Here is a 15,136-nt window from a genome sequence, read left to right as displayed (position 1 = left end):
TTTGGATCATTATGATGTGTCAGTGTAGGTTTATCCTTAGTTAAAAAAAAAGTACCACTCTGGGGAATGATGTTGTTAATGGAGGAGACTGTGCATGTATGTAGGGTAGCAGGTATATGGGAATCTCTGTACCTTCTTCTCAAAGTTTTGTTATAAACCTGAAACTACTCTAAAAAAGTAAAGTCTTTTTTAAAAAACTGTAACTTATAAATTAATAAGTAAATCCATACAGGGAAGGAAATTCTTGGAAATGTAGTCTCAACTTAGCTAAGTTGAAATCACCATGGTCAATAAAGATACTAATAATAATATTGCTTATGGAAAATCTTGGTATAATACACTTTTTTCCTGTTGCTACATTGTCTCTTTCATAAGGGGGGAAGGTTCATATAAATAACCTGGACAATGCTCTAGGAAGATTTGGAATTGAGCTCACAGAAGAGGAACTTGCAAAGTTGTCAGAAGACCTACAAATTGATGGTGAGCACTGTTTTACATCTGACTCTTAAAAAATACATTTAATTGATATGTTAGAAAGGTTGGAAAGGATTCTAATATTAAAGTCAGAATAAATCTTGGATCTATATTACAGTTCATCCAACATCAGCATCTATTTTTCCTCTCCATACCTAGAATTGCAGAGGGTGCTGTCAAAGCTCTAATACATCTATAAGAAAGCAAAAATAATAGGGACATGAAAAATTATATATAGAGAAATCAGCAGGCCCATTCTTTTGTTCATCCCTCTGTCTACCAAAATTCAACTAAAATAAATTCAAAGATACTCATCGTAGTGCACGAGGCCTTCTCAGTCCATCTGCCTCTTTGATATCTTCTCTTATTTTTTTCCTCTTCAGACCATGTTGAACTACTGGTAGTTTCACACACAAGACATACCTCTGGACTTTTATCTTCTCTCAATCTCTCCTCCATGTGAAGTCCTTTTTATTTGTATGTATTTTTGATGTATCCTGACTAATACATTAATATAGTTAATGCACTACCTCCTGCAGGAAGCAATCTTAGAACATACTGGGCTAGGTTAGAGATCTCTTCTCAACTGTATGTCTGTACATGAAGTAAAGTTACCAGAATACTGGGCCAACTCTAATGGTATTTTCAATGTATAATGGCTTATAATGGCTTCCAAAACACTAGGAAAAGTATACTTTTCCTGACTCAGATTCTGAAATATGAGACCTCTGTATTAATGAAGGTCACATTAATTCCATGAGATCCAAGCATTCAATAAATGGTCTTAGTTAAAAATGTTTTTAATGGAATTGTTTCCACAAAATGTATGTCTTGAGTTTGTTTTCTGAACTTGTGACATTATCTTCATTGAGCTTTTTCTTGTAGCTAATGGGAAAGTTGATCTGAAAGAGGTGATGGATGGAGTAAAAGCCACTACAGGTAGGTGAGAAATAATAAATCTAAGATATTTAATATTTACTATAATTATATTTTACAATTATCTCTTAATTACCATGTTAGTTGTGGCACTGATCTCTTCATTTGTTAAATGTTATACTAATTGCTAGCAATTCACCTATTTTCTGGCATATTTTTAATATTAGTTTCAGGCATACTGTATAGATTCATTAAAAGTCATTACAAAATAATGGGTATAATTCCCTTGCTTTAAAATGTATCCTTGTTGCTTATCTACTTTATACATAGTAGTTTGTATTTATTAATTCCATAACCCTATTATGCCCTTCCCCCGTTCCCTCTCCCCACTGATACCGACTAGTTTGTTTTCTAGATCTGTGAGTCTGTTTCTGTTTTGCTATATACATTTGTTTTATTTTCTAGATTTCACTTATAAGTGATTTCATACAGTATTTGTCTTTCCTTATTTCACTAAGCATAATATTCTCTAGGTCCATTCACATTGCTACAAATGGCAGAATTTTATTCTTTTTATGGCTGAAATATTCCATTGTATATGTACCACATACTTTTTTATCTGTTCCTCTATTGATGGACATTTGGGTTACTTCCATATCTTGGCTATTGTAAATAGTGCTGCTATGAACACTTTTTAGATTTTTCCAGATGTATACCCAGGAGTGGAATTGCTAGGTATTATGATAGTTCTATATTCAGTTTTTTTTGAGGAACCTCCATATCATTTTTTGAACTGTCAATGCCACTTTGTATTCTCATCAACAGTGAACAAGTGTTTCATTTTCTCTATGTCCTCTCCAATATGTTATTTGTAGACTTTTTGATAATAACCATTCTGACAGGTATAGGTGATCTCACTGTGACTTTGATTTGCATTTTTCGAAAATAGTGATGTTGATTATCTTTTCATGTGCCTTTTAGTTATTTGTATGTGTCATTTAAGGCCACTGTTTCTTTATTGATTTTCTGTCTGGGTGATCAGTCCATTGATGTAAGTGGGCATTAAAGTCCCTTAGTATTATATTTATTATTGTCAATTTCTCCATTTGTGTCCCTTGGCATTTGCTTTATGTATTTTGGTTCTCATGTATTGGGTATATATATGTTAACAAGTATAATATCCTTATTTGTATTGATCCTTTTATCATTATATGATGTCCTTCTTTGTCTTTTATTATAGGCTTTGTTTTAAAGGCTATATTGTCTGATATGAGTGTTGCTACCCTGGCTTTTTTTTTCATTTCCATTTGCATGAAATATCTCTTTCCATCCCCTCACATTCAGTCTGTGTGTCATTAGCTCTGAAGTGAGTATCTTGTAAGCATCATATAGAATGGTGTTGCATTTTTAATCTAATCAACCACTCTAAGTTTTTTGATAGGAACATTAGTCAATTGACATTTGAAGTAATGTTGATAACTATGTACTTATTACCATTTTATTACTTGTTTTTCCAGTTGTCGTGTAGTTCTCTGTTCATTTCTTTTTCATTGTTTCTTCCTTTGTGATTTGATTCTTTCTTTTTTTAATTATATACTTTTGAACAGCCCACGGTTTCATTAGTGTTTCTTTTATTTTTTTAATATTTATTTATTTATTTGACCACACCAGATCTTAGTTGTGGCACACAGGATCTTCAATCTTTTTTGCAGCATGTGAGATCTTTAGCTGAGGCATGCAAACTCTTAGTTATGTGGGATCTAGTTCCCTGACCAAGGCTCAAACCAGAGTCCTCTGTATTGTAAGCATGGAGTTTTAGCCACTGAACTACCAAGGAAGTCCTTGATGGTTTTCTTTAGTAGTGTCCTTGTGGCCTTTCATTTTAATTTTTTATGTCTGCTGTGTGCCTTTGTGGTTGCCATGGGGTTTATATATGGTGACCTATAACTATGTATGATTGCAAGTGAAAGTGAAGTCACTCAGTCGTGTTGACTCTTTGCGACCCTGTGGACTGTAGTCCACCAGGCTCCTCCGTCCATGGGATTCTCCAGGCAAGAATACTGGAGTGGGTTGCCAGTTCCTTCTCCAGGGGATCTTCCTGACCCAGGGATCGATCCCAGGTCTCTGGCATTGTGGGCAGAGGCTTTAACCTCTGAGCCACAACTGGTCATCATTTAGGTTCAAACACATTCTTTAAAAAAAATCTACATCTTTAACTCTCCTCTCCCACATTTTATGTATTTGATGTCACATTTTACATCTTCATGCTTACACCTCAATTATTTATTGTACTTACAGTTGCTTTTATAATTTTTTGTCTTTAAATCTATACACTGATTTATTTAAGTGGTAAATCCTCAGTCTTCACTATATATTTGCCTTCTTTTCACTTAGGTAAAGCCCTTTTATGTTTCTTTTAGAGTAGGCTTAGTATTGATACTGGAGAAGGAAATGGCAACCCACTCCAGTATTCTTGCCTGGGAAACCCCATGGACAGAGAAGCCTGGTAGGCTACAGTCCGTGGGGTCGCAAAGAGTCGGACACAACTGAGCAACTTCACTTCACTTAGTATTGATAAACCCTTTTAGTTTTTGCTTGTCTTATAAGTTCTTAACCTCTCCTTCTATTCTAAGTGATAATCTTTCTGGATAGACTATTGTAGGTCACAGGATTTTCCCTTTCGGCATTTTGAATATAGCATGTCACTCCTTTCTGGCCTCCTAGGTTTCTGCAGAGAAATTAGCTGATAGCCTTATGGAGATTCCCTTTGTCTCTTGCTGCCTTTAAATTTCTATTTTTATATTTAACTTTTGCCATTTTAATTACAGTAAAATAGTGTGGGTTTTGGTGTGGGTCTGTTTGGGTTCTTCTCATTTGGGACCCTCTGTCCTTCCTATATCTGGATATCTGTTTCCTTCTTTGGGTTTGGGAAGTTTTCAGCCATGATTTACTCAAATACATCTTTGATCCCCTTCTTTCTCTCTCTCCTCCTTCTGGGACCCCTACAATGTGAATGTTGATATGCTTAATGTTATCCCAGAAATCTCTTAAATGATTTAAAAGATTTTTTAAAACTTGTTTCTCTTTTCACTGTTCTGATTGAATGATTTCCATTAGTCTATCTTCCAGTTCACTTATGCATTTTTCAGTATCATTTAGTCTTTGCTATTCAACCCTTCTAGTTTCTTTTACTTCAACTATTTAACTTCTCATTTCTGAGTAGATCTTTTTATATTTTCTAGTTTCTTGATAAATTTAGTGAAATTTTCTTTATCTATTCTTTTCTCTAATTTGGTTCAGTTCAGTTCAGTTCAGTCACTCAGTCATGTCCAACTCTTTGCAACCCCATGAACCGCAGCATGCCAGGCCTTCCTGTCCATCACCAACTCCCAGAGTTTACCCAAACTCATTTCCATTGAGCCAGTGATGGCATCCAACCATCTCATCCTCTGTCGTCCCCTTCCCCTCCTGCCCTCAATCTTTCCCAACATCAGGGTCTTTTCAAATGAGTCGGCTGTTCGCATCAGACGGCCAAAGTATTGGAGTTTCAGCTTCGACATCAATCCTTTCAATGAACACCCAGGACCGATTTCCCTTAGGATGGACTGGTTGGATCTCCTTGCAGTTCAAGGGACTCTCAAGAGTCTTCTCCAGCACCACAGTTCAAAAGCATCAATACTTCTGCGCTCAGCCCTCTTTATAGTCCAACTCTCACATCCATACATGACCACTGGAAAAACCATAGCCTTGACTAGACGGACCTTTGTTGGCAAAGTAATGTCTCTGCTTTTTAATATGCTGTCTAGGTTGGTCATAACTTTCCTTTCAAGGAGTAAGTGTCTTTCAATTTCATGGCTTCAGTCACCATCTGCAGTGATTTTGGACCCCAAAAAAACAAACTTTGCCACTGTTTTCCCATCTACTTGCCATGAAGTGATCGGACTGGATGCCATGATCTCAGTTTTCTGAATATTGAGCTTTAAGCCAACTTTTTCACTCTCCTCTTTCACTTTCATTAAGAGGCTCTTTAGTCCTTCTTCACTTTCTGCCATAATGGTGGTGTCATCTGCATATGAGGTTATTGATATTTTTCCTGGCAATCTGGATTCCAGCTTGTGCTTCCTCCAGCCCAGCGTTTCCCATGATGTACTCTGCGTATAAGTTAAATAAGCAGGGTGACAATATACAGTTTTGACGTCCTCTTTTTCCTATTTGAAACCAGTCTGTTGTTCCATGTCCAGTTCTAACTGTTGCTTCCTGACCTGCATACAGGTTTCTCAAGAGGCAGGTCAGGTGGTCTAGTATTCCCATCTCTTTCATAATTTTTCACAGTTTATTGTGATCCACACAGTCAAAGTCAATAAAGCAGAAGTAGCTGTTTTTCTGGAACTCTCTTGCTTTTTTGATGATCCAGCAGATGTTGGCAATTTGATCTCTGGTTTCTCTGCCTTTTCTAAAACCAGCTTGAACCTCTGGAAGTTCATGGTTCACGTATTGCTGAAGCCTGGCTTGGAGTATTTTCAGCATTACTTTACTAGCATGTGGGATGAGTGCAATTGTGCAGTAGGTTGAGCATTCTTTGGGATTGCCTTTCTTTGGGATTGGAATGAAAACTGACCTTTTCCAGTCATATGGCCTCTGCTGAGTTTTCCAAATTTGCTGGCATATTGAGTGCAACACTTTCAAAGCATCATCTTTTAGGATATGAAATAGCTCAACTGGAATTCCATTACCTCCACTAGCTTTGTTCATAGTGATGCTTCCTAAGGCCCACTTGACTTCACATTCCAGGATGTCTGGCTCTAGGTGAGTGATCACACCATCGTGATTATCTGGGTCGTGAAGATCTTTTTTGTACAGTTCTTCTGTGTATTCTTGCCACCTCTTCCTAATATCTTCTGCTTCTGTTAGGTCCATACCATTTCTGTCCGTTATTGAGCCCATCTTTGCATGAAATATTCCCTTGGTATCTCTAATTTTCTTGAAGAGATCTCTAGTCTTTCCCATTCTATGGGAAAAGATTTTTCCTCTCTTTCTTTGCACTGATCACTGAGGAAGGCTTTCTTATCTCTCCTTGCTATTCTTTGGAACTTTGCATTCAAATGGAGGTATTCCTTTTTTCCTTTGCTTTTCAGTTCTTTTCAAAGCTATTTGTAAGGCCTTCTAAGACAGCCATTTTGCTGTTTTGCATTTCTTTTTATTGGGGATGGTCTTGATCCCTGTCTCCTCTACAATGTCACGAACCTCCATCCATAGTTCATCAGGCACTCTGTCTATCAGATCTAGACCCTTGAATCTATTTCTCACTTCCACTGTATAATCGTAAGGGATTTGATTTAGGTCATACCTGAATGGCCTAGTGGTTTTCCCTACTTTCTTCAAATTCAGTCTGAATTTTGCAATAAGGAGTTCATGATCTGAACCAGAGTCAGCTCCCAGTCTTGCTTTTGCTGACTGCATAACAGGACTGCATCTCCATCTTTGGCTGCAAAGAATATAATCAGTCTGATTTCGGTGTTGACCATCTGATGATCTCCCTGTGTAGAGTCTTCTCTTGTGTTGTTGGAAGAGGGTGTTTGCTATGACCAGTGCGTTTTCTTGGCAAAACTCTATTAGTCTTTGCCCTGCTTCATTCTGTACTCCAAGGTGAAATTTGCCTGTTACTCCAGGTGTTTCTTGACTTCCTACTTTTGCATCCCAGTCCCCTATAATGAAAAGGAGATCTTTTTTGGGTGTTAGTTCTAAAAGGTCTTGCAGGTCTTCATAGAACTGTTTGAATTCAGCTTCTTCTGCATTACTGGTTGGGGCATAGACTTGGATTACTGTGATATTGAATGGTTTGCCTCGGAAACGAACAGAAATCATTCTGTCATTTTTGAGATTACACCCAAGTACTGCATTTCAGACTCTTTTGTTGACTATGATGGCTACTCCATTTCTTCTAAGGGATTCTTGCCCACAGTAATAGATGTAATGGTCATCTGAGTTAAATTCACCCATTCCAGTCCATTTTAGTTCACTGATTCCTAAAATGTCAATGTTCGCTCTTGCCATCTCCTGTTTGACCACTTTCAATTTGCCTTGATTCATGGACCTAACATTCCAGGTTCCTATGCAATATTGCTCTTTACAGCATCGGACCTTGCTTCCATCACCAGTCACAACCACAGCTGGGTTTTGTTTTTGCTTTGGCTCCATTTCTTCATTCTTTCTGGAGTTATTTCTCCACTGATCTCCAGTAGCATATTGGGAACCCACCGACCTGGGGAGTTCATCTTTCAGTGTCTATCTTTTTGCCTTTTCATACTGTTCATGGGGTTCTCAAGGCAAGAATGCTTAAGTGGTTTACCATTCCCTTCTCCAGTGGACCACATTTTGTCAGAACTCTCCACCATGAACCATCCATCTTGAGTGGCCCTACACGGCTTTGCTCATAGTTTCATTGAGTTAAACAAGGCTGTGGTCCATGTGATTAGATTGATTAGTTTTCTGTGATTGTGGCTTTCAGTCTGTCTGCCCCCTGATAGAGAGGCAACTCTGAATGCAGTGAAATCTACATTATGTATTTCTCTATTCAATTAGAATATTGTAAATGATTTACTTATTCAAATAATTGTATCAATTAAGGTAAGATCTGTTCATCTCATCTTTATTAATTATCTGGAGTTTTCACTAAAGTTTTACTTTACTTTATTTTTACTTTATTTTATTGAAAACTAATGTAGAGTTTGGTTGTAACAGAAAAAAACAAAATAAGAGGACTCAATCAAGATGGCAGAGTAAGAGGACATGGAACTCACCTTCCCCCAAGAACACATCAAAAATACAGTGGATATACATATAAGGACAGCTTATTAACTTTGCTATAGCAGACACTAACACAACATTGTAAGTCAAGCATGCTGTTGCTGTTGCTGCTGCTAAGCCACTTCAATCACGTCAGATCCTTTGCGACCCCATGGACTGTAATCTGCCAGTCTCCTCTGTCCATGGGATTTTCCAAGCAAGAATACTGGAGTGGATTACCATGCCCTCCTTCAGGGGATCTTCCCAACCCAGGGACTGAACCTGCATCTCTTGTGTTTCTCACATTGGCAGGGAGGTTCTTTACCACTAGTGCCACCTGTGCTTAGCCGCTCAGTCATGTCTGATTCTTTGCAACCCCATGGACTGCAGCTTGCCAGGCTCCTCTGTCCATGGGGATTCTCCAGGCAAGAATACTGGAATGGGTTGCCATGACCTCTTCCAGGGGATTTTCCCAACCCAGGGATCGAACCCAGGTCTCCTGCACTGCAGGGAGAGTCTTTACGCTCTGAGCCACCAGGGAAGTGCCACCTGGGAAGCCCCAAATCAATTATATTGCAATAAAATTTTTTTTAAATCTATATGTGAAATAATTCTCACTGAAAGCTAACTGAAAACTGGCAGAAAGACTCTTGTACAGCCATGGTTGTAAGAAAGACCCACATGCAATCAGGTAAGAAGAGAAGAAAAGTGATCAGATCAGCAACTGTGCACCTGGGAGGGAACTCAGAGGAAAAAGGGAGAATACAGGGACCAAGACCCACCTTGACGGGTGTGTGGCAAGACACACAGATCGGGTGCCCCAGCCCTGGGTTCCTAAACATGGGAGGTAGATGGAGGGCTGCTGGGACTAACAGAAGGGCTGTAGGAAGCCTGGACACTGCTCATGAGGAGCAAGCACACACACAATGCCTTGCCTCCTAGTCAGGGGGAAAAGGGCAGTTAGAGGACTACTCTAGTGGTTGCTGGGTTTTCCTTGGTGTGCACAGCAGCCTGAACCGAGTGAACACTCCAATCCTGCCTAGTCCATGTTGCAGCATGGCACAGGATCTAGGGCTGCCATGCCTGGGGAGAAAACTTGGCTGTGTCACACAGTGGTGACCGGGTCCTAGGGTAGAGCCTGGGTTGGTTGGCAGCAACCATTGTTGGCACTTACTCAAGCAGCACATCTGAGGCAGCCTAGAGCTCTGATGGTAGTTGCTCCACCATAGCTCACACCCTAATATGTGCTAAGAGTCCATATGAGCCTGCCTACCCTGTGGTGCACACCCACAAGAGGCAGGGGGAGTGGAGACGGGGCAGTGGTCAGCTGAGAGTCAAAGGGGACTTGTACACAGGTTGTGTCTGAACAGAACAAAGGAAACAACTGTCGGCTCCCACATACGCAGCTCACTGAGAAAACCTGATCTCTGTCCTCAGCGGACATGATCTGAGAGCATGCAAGGACCCCTTTGCTTCAGCAGTACCCTCTTATGCACAAGGGTTCCAGTACTGGGAGAAGTAAAAGCATTCACTTAGAGGGAACAGAACCAACCCTCAGGGCTTTTAGCTCCAGCATTTTGGGATCAGACTTCAATCCCAATAAGACTATGAAGGACCACTGAGTAGGGAGGAAGTCTCACCTCACACCTAGCTCCAGTTCTACCTATTCCATCTCCATGCATCCCCTCATCAAGGTGATAACTGCCAGTACACCCTGAGGAAAGACCTGACTTTGCATCCATGTCAAATCCAGCTCTCCTACCAAATGTGTTGGGAACATGCAGTCTGTATAGGGACACTCCCACATAAGGACAGCCCTCAACAGACAACTGTTTCACCTAAATACATAGACATAGAGAAAGTTAAGCAAAATAACAAGACAGAAGAAGTGGTCTCATTTGAAAGAGCAAGAGAAAATTCCTGAAAAATAATGAAACAGACATAAACACTTTACTAGATAAAGAATTCAAAGCTTTTGTAATAAAAATGTTAACCAAATTAGACGAAGGTTCGTGACATTGTACAGGAGACAGGGATCAAGACCATCCGCAAGAAAAAGAAATGCAAAAAAGCAAAATGGCTGTCTGAGGAGGCCTTACAAATAGCGTTGAAAAGAAGGGAAACTAAAAGCAAAGGAGAAAAGGAAAGATATACCCATTTGAATGCAGAGTTCCAAAGATTAGCAAGGAGAGATAAGAAAGCCTTCCTCAGGGATCAATGTAAAGAAATAGAGGAAAACAATAGAATAGGAAAGACTAGAGATTTCTTCAAGAAAATTAGAGATACCAAGGGAATATTTCATGCAAAGATGGGCTCAATAAAGGATAGAAATGGTATGGACCTAACAGAAGCAGAAGATATTAAGAAGAGGTAGCAAGAATACACAGAAGAACTATACAAAAAAGATCTTCACGACCCAGATAATCACGATGGTGATTATCTATATCTTGGCTATTGTAAATTTGTAAATAATACTGCAATGAATAGGGGGGTGCATTCATCTTTTCTAAGTAGTGTTTTCATTTTCTTTGGATAAATACCCAAGAGTTAGAATAGCAAGAGCATATGATAGTTCTATTTTTAATTTTTTGAGGACCCTCCATAATGTTTTCCACAGTGGCTGCACAAATTTATATTGCTGCCAACAGTGTACAAGAGTCCACTTTTCTCTACATTCTCTCCAACACTTGTTATTTGTCTCTTTGATAATAGGCTTTCCAATGGGTGTAAGGTGATAGCTCATTGTGGTTTTGACTTACATTTCCCTGTTGATTAGTAATATTGAGCATGTTCTCATATACCTGTTGGCAATCTGTGTGTCTTGATTACAAAAATGTCTGCTCAGAGTCTCTGTTCAGTTTTTTTAATTGGATTTTTTTTTCCATTTATTTTTATTAGTTGGAGGCTAATTACTTTACATCATTACAGTAGTTTTGTCATACATTGAAATGAATTAGCCATGGATTTACATGTATTCCCCATCCCGGTCCCCCCTCCCACCTCCCTCTCCACCCAATCCCTCTGGGTCTTCCCAGTGCACCAGGCCTGAGCACTTGTCTCATGCACCCAACCTGGGCTGGTGATCTGCTTCACCCTAGATAATATACATGTTTCAATGCTGTTCTCTTGAAACATCCCACCCTCGCCTTCTCCCAGAGTCCACAAGTCTGTTCTATACATCTGAGTCTCTTTTTCTGTTTTGCATATAGGGTTATCGTTACCATCTTTCTATATTCCATATATATGTGTTAGTATACTGTAATGGTCTTTATCTTTCTGGCTTACTTCACTCTGTATAATGGGCTCCAGTTTCATCCATCTCATTAGAACTGATTCAAATGAATTCTTTTTAATGGCTGAGTAATATTCCATGGTGTATATGTACCACAGCTTCCTCATCCATTCATCTGCTGATGGGCATCTGGGTTGCTTCCATGTCCTGGCTATTATAAACAGTGCTGCGATGAACATTGGGGTGCACGTGTCTCTTTCAGATCTGGTTTCCTTGGTGTGTATGCCCAGAAGTGGGCCAAAGAACTCAATAGACATTTCTCCAAGGAAGACATACAGATGGCTAACAAACACATGAAAAGATGCTCAACGTCACTCATTATCAGAGAAATGCAAATCAAAACCACAATGAGGTACCATTACACACCAGTCAGGATGGCTGCTATCCAAAAGTCTACAAGCAATAAATGCTGGAGAGGGTGTGGAGAAAAGGGAACCCTCTTACACTGTTGGTGGGAATGTAAATTAGTACAGCCACTATGGAACACAGTGTGGAGATTTCTTAAAAAGCTGGAAATAGAACTGCCATATGACCCAGCAATCCCACTTCTGGGCATAATTGGATTTTTTTAAGTGTTGAGTTGTTTGAGTTCTTTGTGTATTTGGGATATGAACTCCTTATTGGATATATTGTTTGCAAATATCATCTCCCACTTAGTAGATGGCCTTTTCATTTTGTTGATAGTTTTTCTTTGCTGTGCAAAAGTCTTTTTGTTTAATATAGTCCCATTTGTTTACTTTTGCTTATTTTTCCCCCCTTTTTGCTTATATTTTTGTCTCCCTTATTTGAAGAGACAGATCCGAAAGATACTGTTGAAACTTTATGTTAAAGAGCTTATTGCCTGTGTTTTCTTCTAGAAATTTTAGGGTTTCAGTGCTTACATTTAAGCCTTTAATCCATTTTAAATTTATTTTTGTACATAGTGTGAAACAGTAGTCCAGTTTGATTCTTTTGCATGTTTTCCCAACACCATCTATTAAAGAAATTGTATTGTTCCCATTTTATTTTATTTTATTTTTCATTTATTTTTATTAGTTGGAGGCTAGTTACTTTACAACATTGCAGTGGTTTTTGTCATACATTGAAATGAATTAGCCATGGATTTACATGTATTCCCCATCCCGGTCCCCCCTCCCACCTCCCTCTCCACCCCATCCCTCTGGGTCTTCCCAGTGCACCAGGCCCTAGCACTTGTCTCATGCATCCAACCTGGGCTGGTGATCTGTTTTACCCTAGATATACATGTTTCGATGCTGTTTTCTTGAAACATCCCACCCTCGCCTTCTCCCATTTATATTCTTCCCTCCTTTGTCATAGATTACTCAGTCATATAAGTGAGAGTTCATTTCTGGGTTCTCTATTCTGTCCCACTGATTTATGAATCCATTATTGTGCCAGTACCTTATTATTTTGATTACTGTAGCTTTTTAGTATACTTTGAAATAAGGAAGTGTGATACCCTCCAGCTTTATCCTTCTTTCTCAAAATTGTTTTGACTTGCCGGTCTTTTGTGATTCCATGCAAATTTTAAAATTATTTGTTCTAGTTCCGTGAAAAAATGTCCTTGGTATTTTGATATGTACCTTGATATGTGCCCTTGGTATTTTGATAGGGATTGCATTGAATCTATAGATTGCACTGGGTAATATAACCATTTTGACAACATTGACTCTTCCAGTCCACAAACACAGGATATCTGTCCATCTATTTATGCATGTTCAATTTCTTTGATCAGTGTCTCATAGTTTTCCAAATGCAAGTCTTTTACCTCTTTAGTTAGATTTATTTGTAGGTATTTTATTCCTTTTGACACAATGGTAAATGGGATTACTTTCTTAATTTCTCTTTCTGATACTCTGTTTTTAGCATATAGAAACTCAATAGATTTCTGTAGATTAATTTTGTATCTTGTAACTTTACAGAATTCATTGATGAGTTCTGGTAGTTTTTTGGTGATGTCACTGGAATTTTCTATGTATAGTACATGTCTTTTGCAAGCAGTGATGTTTTACTTCTTCCTTTCCAACTTAGATTTCTTCTATTTTCTTTTTGTCGTCTGATTGCAGTGACTAGGACTTCCAATGTTTTGTTCAGTAAAAGTGGTGAGAGTGGTCATTCTTGTCTTGTACCTAATCTTAGCTTTCAACTTTTCACTATTGGGGATGATGTTATCTGTGGGCTTGTCATGTGCTGTGCTTAGTCGCTCAGTTGTGTCTGACTCTTTGCAACCCCATGGACTATGGCCCACCTGGCTATATGGCTAAACTGTATGTTTCTAGGAGTTTATCCATCTCTTCTAGATTGTTTATTTTATTGGTGTGTAACTATTTGTAGTAATTTCTTATGATCTTTTGTATTTTTCTGCTATCTGTTATAACTTCTCCTTTATCATTTCTGATTTTATTGGTTTGGGCCTTCTCTTTTATTCTTGATGAATCTGACTAATGATATACAAACTTGTTGTTTTTCAATGAATTAGCTCTTAGTTTCAGGGGCCAGAACCCCTCACGGCTTGGGGAGAACCTCTACAATTGTATTCATCATCCAGTTGTGGATCTTCCATTCAAGAGTATGAATCTTAACTTTACTACATCTCTGCCCCTCCTACCCATCTTATTGTGAGTTCCTTCTTTATATCTGTAATTGTAGAACGTCTTTTCTGCTAATCTTCCAATATTTCTCATTAATAGTTGCTCCACAATGACTCACAGACTTAGAGACCAAATTTATGGTTACCAGAGGGGAAGGGTGGAAAGGTAGGGTTAGTTAGGAAATGTGGGCTTGACATGTACACAATGCTATGTTTAAAATGATAACCAACAAGGACCTACCGTATAGCACAAGGCACTCTGCTCAGTATTATGTAACAACTTAAATGGGGAAAAAATTTGAAAAAGAATAGAAACATGTGTATGTATAACTGAGTCACTATGCTATACACCTGAACCATACTCCAATATGAAATTTAAAGTTAAAAAAAATACCTGCTCCATAAATAGTTGTAATTTTAGTGTGCCTATGGAAGCCCTACTCCACTTGATCACTCCCACTAGTAGTGAGCTTTTTTTTAATCCTGTGAACTGTCCAAAAATATTTTATTTATTGTTTCAAATCTTGCATATACTAATTACTCTGATCTTCTTCCCCAAATTGGGCTAAAGGAAAGCATCCTAATATTATTTACACTGTCAATTTCCTTTATATATTTGATTCAATGAATCTTTGATCTTTATGCTAAAAGACATAATCATGATTCAAAAGAATTAGTTTTTTAATGTGGATCAGATCTTTTAAGTTTTAGTTTAAAAGAAAAAGTTTTAGTTTCATGAATACTTATGAGGTCCATGGAAGGGCTTCAGAACATCCTCTAAATCTTAATGCACAGTTTATAAATAAGTACATGTGCACTTTGTAGGAGTGTAAGATACATAGCCTTTCTCAGATTCTCAAAAGGTATATGCATAAAAAAAAAAAACCCTTAAAAATAACTTCTCTGGAATCATATAAATGTGCTTCACAGTCCAGTCTCTTTCTAATTAAGGAAATGTTGACATCAAAAACCTGGAAACTGTACTTGGCAACATGGGAATCAAGATCACTGATGAGGAACTTAAAGATCTGACACAAAACCTGCCAGTCAGTGGTAAGTGTATTAGATACCATTGTCTTTTGAGCTTTGTACCTTTAACAGAGGAAGGAAAGAAATAA

At 38.4% G+C, this 15,136-nt stretch overlaps 1 protein-coding gene across 17 annotated transcripts in view; it reads left to right on the top strand.

The window, feature by feature from the left end:
* Nucleotides 1-15,136, top strand: part of EFCAB3 (EF-hand calcium binding domain 3) — a 419,723-nt gene that overhangs the window by 216,000 nt on the left and 188,587 nt on the right. For all 17 annotated transcript variants that reach the window (XM_070479568.1, XM_070479567.1, XM_070479577.1 and 14 more), the window contains 3 exons: nucleotides 376-480; nucleotides 1,360-1,413; nucleotides 14,970-15,071. In XM_070479568.1, coding sequence (XP_070335669.1) covers nucleotides 376-480; nucleotides 1,360-1,413; nucleotides 14,970-15,071 — 261 coding nt within the window. The remainder of the gene's footprint in view (nucleotides 1-375; nucleotides 481-1,359; nucleotides 1,414-14,969; nucleotides 15,072-15,136) is intronic.

The sequence above is a fragment of the Odocoileus virginianus genome, chromosome 17 (genome assembly GCF_023699985.2).
Source record: "Odocoileus virginianus isolate 20LAN1187 ecotype Illinois chromosome 17, Ovbor_1.2, whole genome shotgun sequence".
NCBI classification, from domain to species: Eukaryota; Metazoa; Chordata; class Mammalia; order Artiodactyla; family Cervidae; genus Odocoileus; species Odocoileus virginianus.
This window is presented reverse-complemented; position numbering and strand designations above follow the sequence as displayed.